Source organism: Dendropsophus ebraccatus, chromosome 11 (assembly GCF_027789765.1).
Source record: "Dendropsophus ebraccatus isolate aDenEbr1 chromosome 11, aDenEbr1.pat, whole genome shotgun sequence".
In the NCBI taxonomy this organism is placed as follows: domain Eukaryota; kingdom Metazoa; phylum Chordata; class Amphibia; order Anura; family Hylidae; genus Dendropsophus; species Dendropsophus ebraccatus.
Genome location: NC_091464.1, coordinates 20226762 through 20234035, shown reverse-complemented (window position 1 = coordinate 20234035; position 7274 = coordinate 20226762). Strand labels below are relative to the sequence as shown.

At 42.2% G+C, this 7274-nt stretch overlaps 1 protein-coding gene across 3 annotated transcripts in view; it reads right to left on the bottom strand.

The window, feature by feature from the left end:
- Nucleotides 1–288: 288 nt before the first annotated feature.
- The window catches only part of WNT2B (Wnt family member 2B), a 59708-nt gene continuing 52722 nt past the window's right edge, over nt 289–7274 (bottom strand). For 2 of the 3 annotated variants that reach the window (XM_069946152.1, XM_069946153.1), the window contains exons 3-5: nt 5940–6217; nt 3238–3502; nt 289–1472 (exon numbers count right to left, since the gene is read on the bottom strand). In XM_069946152.1, coding sequence (XP_069802253.1) covers nt 1243–1472; nt 3238–3502; nt 5940–6217 — 773 coding nt within the window. In that variant the 3' untranslated portion in view covers nt 289–1242. Of the gene's footprint in view, nt 1473–3237; nt 3503–5939; nt 6227–7274 lie in introns of all 3 variants that reach the window. The other variant, XM_069946151.1, reaches the window with a different exon arrangement.

Genomic DNA, 7274 nt, shown 5'->3' with positions numbered 1-7274 from the left:
GATCATCTCTTACCCTAGGTACACTTGCTCTGTGACTCTTCATGACCTATACGAAGATAAAACCATGAAAACTAAAGTGCTGCGGAATCTGTGTGCGCTATACAAATAAAAGCATTATAATTATTATTATTATTATTAATATTATCATTATTAAAACTAAAGATCAGCATTATTGTCCATCATCATCGAATAATGTACATTTTGCAAGAAATCATATCTCGTGTGTATCGTACGAACGTGCAATGGCGTCAATGAACAAATAACGTCCAGCGCAACTGTATCACTAATATTTTATTCTTTTCCTCTTTATAACGTATATGAATAAATAAAAGTTCTACAAACTGTCCTCGGTTGGCAAATAACACAAGAAAATGGTTGTAATATAAGTTTATATAGATTTTCTTTAAAAAATATTAAAGCAGTATACACATCATACAAGCAAGTTTACAAAACGAGGGTGTCACAGTCACATCCATAGTCCTCTAGAGACCAGAATTAATCTCCATTTTTTTTTTATACTTATTTCACTTTCGAAGTTGGTAGAGGAGATCTTCATTGTGGACTCGTTCATTCGAGAAGTTTTTTTTTTTTTTGTTGGAAAATCCTTATGGCTTACTGAGCAGGTTCATAAAGGGGCGTTGACTTTTACCATATTCCCGTAAAGTGAATTGCCGTAATCCAAACATAGATGTCTCTAACCGTATAAAAGGTCAACATGTGCATGATAAGTGCAGCTACATCCTTCCAGTGAATTGTATCCATGATTCTGAAAGTGGAGAACTGTTGCCGATCCTGTCCCCATAGAGGTTCCCAAATACTGGGTTACTTGGAGGACACTTCGGCAGTAGGTAACTTTTTGCCTTTGCTTTCATCATCAATATATGTATGTATACTCGTAGCACATTGATCTAAAGCACTTGCATATAAGGACCAGACTCAATTAATGATAAAAGCCACACAGCAGGAGAAAGCTGTAAAGCAGCAGTTTGGTGAGTACCGCGAGTAGACCAGGAATCACACTTTGAGAACCATTTATTTTATCGCAAACTTCTCATATAAAAGGATTGGTTCTTAGCTGGCCTTTTTGTCCGAAGGTCCGCGCTGCATCCTGGGAAGTATAGTCTTGTCTTTAGTGCCTTGCAGAATTACTTAAATAAAAAGCCATGCAGCCAATACTACACTTATACCCAGAATCCCGCGGGGCCCGGGACTTCTTGTCCGACGAGCAGACCTTGCTTGCGTTCAAGTCTGGTCAAGCCATTCCGCCCTTTTTGGTGCTTTACATGTGTGCACGTCCACTGTTTCCTCACATTCTTTACAGCGCACGGCACAACACCAGTGGAATTTGCACTCGCATTTGGTTGTCCGGGTAACTCGGGTGGTGTCATAGCCCCTCCCACAACACATAACTTCACAGCCATCTGTCCCACGGGAGACCTTGTCACATACTCTTCCAGCAGTGCCTAGGGAACCTAGAAAGAGAGCAGCGAGTTAAAATATTTGGCATAATGGGTACCCCTTTAGTGCAAAGTTCTTTGCAGAGCAGCTGATTGGTGGCATAATAATAATGAGCAGCTCACTATCTGTACATCCTGCTAAAATGTAAAACTACTACCCTGTCATGCTATAATAGTACAAGTATATGCGCTAATCAGAACTGTGTCAGAACAGCCTAGCCCTGTGATCCTTAATCCCACCATCATAGTCAATGAATGTGTGAGAACTTGTCGGTTATGTAATCAATTAAATTTTTTTTTTAAAGTGCCCCCCCCCCCCCCCTTTCCCCAGATTCCTGCCGCTGTGTGTTAAATACAGTCCTGTCTGTCTCTGCGATATTTCCACCTATCTGACATCTCCAGGTCTCCTGCCCTTTATGCCACATGTCAGGCCGATATGACATTGCATTCTTCTGGTAATGATCCCCTTTTTATCTTTGGCTGTCTGGCCTACTGCATCTCCCTCCAGCAACTGAAAGAGTAAAAGGATTAAACGCCCATTGAAAGTGCTCAGCAATGTTCCCCGGGGGCACGAGCAGCTTGCAGGATGATTTACAAAAATCATCTTCTTCTTGGTGAAAGCAACTTCAGAGACGAGGAGAATTCTGTGGAGCTGGAATATTACCTTTAAATCTTTCCCTGTCAACAACTTTACCCAGTTTATCATTTCCTCTGACTAAGGAGATTGACCTCCAGTCACCAGATATCTAGAATTAACCGATATGGGTAAAAAGAAAGCCCTGACTGAACTATAAAAGATGCAAAAGACAAGGTTTTCTGGATGTCCCCCTCCCCCATATTTAGCGTAATAGCTTCAAATGGTCACACTCTAGTAAATCTGAAGTACAAGTAACTGTATGAATTTTTGCAAGATATCTTATCAGAGAAAAATGCTTATTTCTGTTAAGCTCCCCCATTGCTAAACTTTCGTTTGAAAAATAACTGCTTACTGTTAAAGCCCTATTCCACGGAACGATTATCGGCCATAGTCGGTCGATATAGGCCGTTACGGCCGATAATAGTCCCGTGGAATAGAAGACAACGATCAGCCGACATCGTTCATGTCGGCTGATCGTTGCAGTCATTTATTTTTCAACATGTTGAAAAACAAATGACTCATACAGCAATGATCTGCTGCCGTCGCTGTAGTTTCTTCTATACTGTATATGTCCCCCCTTGCAGGAATCACCCATAATTTGTACATCCCCCCACTCTGCAGATAGCCCCATAATGTATACATTCCCCCTCAGCAGATAGCCCACGTACCCTCCATCCCACCATGTTCAATTTCCCTTACTTTGCATCTTCTTACCCCTCCTGCCTCATAGGTGTGAACAGGGTCAAATACTATGATTTAGCCAATGATAATTTTATTTTATTTTTTTAACAACCCATCAGACAGAACATTATTCTCCCCTATAATACATCATGATGTGTAAAGCAAAGTGTCGGCCATCAAAGTAAGCTGGTTTAGTGTCTGCAAAGGGAAGTCATTGAACATAATAACTACAGAATCTTAATGACCGATAAAACGATAGAGATCTGATTCATCCGAGAAACTTCTCCCTGAGGACTTTTCCTCCAGAGGAAGCGCCCAATTATGTTTTGGCTGCTACAGGATCAAACAAAGTGATGAGTTTTGCAAGACTTCTTCTTCTTCTGACGGGAACAGCAGAAAGCCTGAGGGCCTTTACAGCACTTTAGTGAATTTAAAAAAAAAATCAAGACAAAGAAGTCTTACCTGCAGACTTGTCCATCACACAGTAATCGGGAGAGTTCTCGAAGTACACAAGGTCCTTTTTGGTGGGTTCTCTGAAGTTCTGGTTGGCTACAGTGAAGCTTATCCCATCCTGATTCATGGTGACCTGGATTGCTCCATTGTATTTTTTTCTAAGATAGTCCCCAGTTTTTCTAAAATCTGACATGGCCTTCCAACAAGTCCTTAGCGTGCATGACCCGCTGACCCCGTGGCACTTACATTCAAGCTTCATGAAACGTTTTACTGCCTGTTAAAGTAAAGACAGGGATTAGATTGAGACATCATATAAGCTTTTACAGTCATTGTAATATAATGGTACACCTAGGAAGTAATATCCCAAAGTGGGGCAACCATTGTAGTCTTCAAGATTCTACTAGAAATCCAGATTTTTTTTGTTTTCACAGAGGACTGTACTGTTTTTACTAACCAAACACCTAAATGCATCAAATGTACCGATGCTTACTAGCATTGAGCGAGAATGCTCGGGCAAGCATAGTGCTCGATCAGGCATGGGGGTTCTTGATCGAGCTTGATGCTCGATGTGTGGCATTCAGGTTAAGGTGGCCATACACCTTAAAGGGGTTATGCAGCGCTACAAAAACATGGCCACTTTCTTCCCGAGACAACGCCGCTCTTGTCTTTAGTTCAGGTGTGGTTTGCAATTAAGCTCCATTCACTTCAATGAAACGGAGTTACAAAACCTGCACCAAAACTGAAGACAAGAGTGATGTGGTCTCTGGAAGAAAGTGGCCATATTTTTGTAGTGCTGGATAACCCCTTTAAATAACTGACGTCAAGACACATTAGAACTCCGGCGGTATGTGTGTCTTGCAGAAATCTATTCATTTTTTAATTAAAATTTTTGTATATTTCATTTAAACATCTCTTCAAGGGATGAAATATGTAAAAATTTGGTTATACCAGGCACCCCCTTCTACTAAGAAGGGAACACCTTTAAATGCTCCATTCTCCCATTGATTTCAATAGGGTTCGTTACTCGAGTCGAGCATTGAAAAATGCTCAACCCGAGTAACGAGCACTTTAGCATTTAAGTGCTTGCTTAGCACTAACGCTTAACCTGTATCCTCAATTTAAATTTACTAATCTGTGTAAACCTGACACGTGACTCTATTACTGTAAAATGTTTTTTTGTTTTTTTTTACAAATAGCATAAAGCAATTAAACTGCTCGGAAGACACAGACACAAGAATCTAAAATATCCAATATGCAGATGATGCTACATTATGGGCCCTGGAAATCTGGCAGATTAATGTTTCCCATAAACCCCCTCCTCTTTAGATGTTATCTTATGACTCCCCTTGAAATCATAACTATTTATTCTCTTTGAGCTGGAGGACCATAAATTACCCAGCATGGAAATGTATTTATTGCACAAAATATTTCTGCCTCAACCTCCAGTGGGCTCTTTCCAAATAGCATTAATAGCTGAAAAAGTTTAGACCTTATGCCCAGATCTGGAGACATCTGGAAAAAGGAGGGGGGGGGGGGGGGGAATGTCTTTTCCTATCCTTCCACTTTTTGTCAGCTGAGAGAAATTAGTTTGATGGACTTTTATTTGTTTTCTTACTTAAATAAATCATCTAAGCAAAGTATTCGATGTTACGACAATAGAAGATTACTTATCCTCTCTATAGAGCATTGTCACATACACCTCTTTACATCTCAGAGTAAGGATCCTCTTACGCGGGGAAATTATTGTGCGCAAAATTGTTATATTGTTGAAATTTAAACGATAATTGTCCTGTGTAATTGCAGGCAACGATTGAAAAATCGTTCGCATGTTGTTGATCGTTAATTTAAGGCTCTATTACGCAAAGCCGTTACCGGCCATATTTGGCCGATATCGGCCTTTACAGACGATAATCGCTTTGTGTAATAGAAGACAACGATCAGCCGACATGAACGATGTTGGTTGATCGTTGTCTTTCAACGGGCTGAAACGCCAATGATCTGCTGCTGTCGCACGGCCCAATAGGAGCGGAGGTAGCAGACTGCTGCTATCTTCTATGGGCTGCCCGGACGATCGTCAGCCCCTCCACAGCTCCCCTCCCCCCTTGGCTCTTACCTGTTCCTCCTCGCTTGCTGTTGGGGAGCAACGAGGAGCAAGCGAGCGCTCACCTGACAGGTTGGCGCTCGCTTCCTCTCCGCATCGCCCTGTGTAATAAGGGCTTTAGATCTGACCCTAAAATCATCGTTAATCGTTTGCTGTAATTCCACATTTGTTCACTAATCGTTCAGTGTAATTGCACATTGTTCATTCTTTTGCTGGGATCTAGGGATGGTCCGAACCTGCCGAGGTTCGGGTTCGTATGAACCCGAACGCTCGGCATCAGATTCCTGCTGTCTGCCCGCTCCGTGCAGCGGGTGGATACAGCGGGAGGACCACCTGGAAAACTGGGATACAGCCTATGGCTATGGCTGTATCCCAGTTTTCCAGGCGGTCCTCCCGCTGTATCCACCCTCTCCACGGAGCGGGCAGACAGCAGGAATCATTTCCGAGAGTTTGGGTTTGTACGAACCCGAACCGAAGTAGGTTCGGACCATCCCTACTGGGATCGTAAACAACAACTATCGTTCTGTGATTTCAGGTTAATGATAAACAATCATTTATCGTTAGTTGCTAATTGTAAAAAATCGCTTCATCTAATGGGACCCTAACTCACCATTCTCCCACAGCGGTTATTGTGCAAGTTCATCAGTGCCCGGGCATCCCTAACTCTTCTTTCCTTGGCATCCACGAAATCTTTAGCAAATTCAATTCCAAAGTCGATGTTGTCACTGCAGCCTCCCCAGTCAAACTCTCCCCTTTCGTCCCTGAAGCGACCCCTCTTTTTCGGGTCACAGCTACATGATTTCAGTTCTCCTTGGCTGCAAGCACGGGTAATTGCATACACCACTCCAGCGTAAGAAATTGCATAGACAAACGCTGCTTCCCGGCTGCCTAGAAGACATAAAGATAAAAAAAACAAAGTTACTTCGACTGGGTGCTTATTATTATTGGACTTTGTTGGATCAGTAACAAATACCCCCAAAATAAATGCGATTTTTTTTTATTTTATTTTTTTTAAAGTATTGTTAGAATGGTTGTATGGTGAAACTTCTCCCAATTGGCCCTGCTTTACGAGTGGACGGATCCTTTATAAGATAATTTTATACTGTAGTTTTGGGTGGTCATCTCAGAGGTTTCACTGTACCTGCCTAGTGTATAATTAAGCCAACCAACAAACTGGTGTTTTTTTTCAGACTTTTATAGATGTGAATCCCAATCCCTTCGGAATCTCTCGAGCAAGGTGGATAAGCATGCATATGTTCTTATCAGGCGGAGGGGAGAAAGCTGTGGCAACTTATCTACCCGAGAACAAAAGGATTAGGCAGATGAATGCCAACTTGCTCCTCTGAATTCAGCGTCTTTCGACAACACCTATCTAATGTTGATGGCAAGACACAGCATTTCAAGGAGAAGAAGGTAGGACTCACAGAGAAAATTTTTTTCTTTAATGTTAGACAAAATAGGATCAAGAAAGTAAATTAATTTAGGAAGTTGTTGGTTGCCTTTTATTGTTATGTTTAGGGTTCCTTTAAGAATCATAATTCCTTATTGAAATATATGTGGAACCAGCTTTGGCCTTCTTAAAGTGAATGTACCATAAGGTACATTGTCGTTGTTTTTTTTTACCTTAACGGATTGTCGCTGGCACAGGGATGCCAGTAGCGTGGTCCTTTTTTGAACCGCCGCCCATTTCCCACACACGGCGCCGGTCTATTCCCAAGCACCGGCCCGGCATGGAGCATTACAGTGTGATGAAACCCCCTCCTCTATGTGACATGGATCCATTAGAAACAATTGAACTGGGTCACAGAGGGGAGATCATGAGACTGGAGGCTGGCGAGCCTGCCCCCAGTGCTCTGTGTCGGACCAGTGCTCGGGAATAGACCGATGCCATTCGCGAGAACCAAGTGGTGGGTCAATAGAAGGACTACACCACCGGAATCCCCAC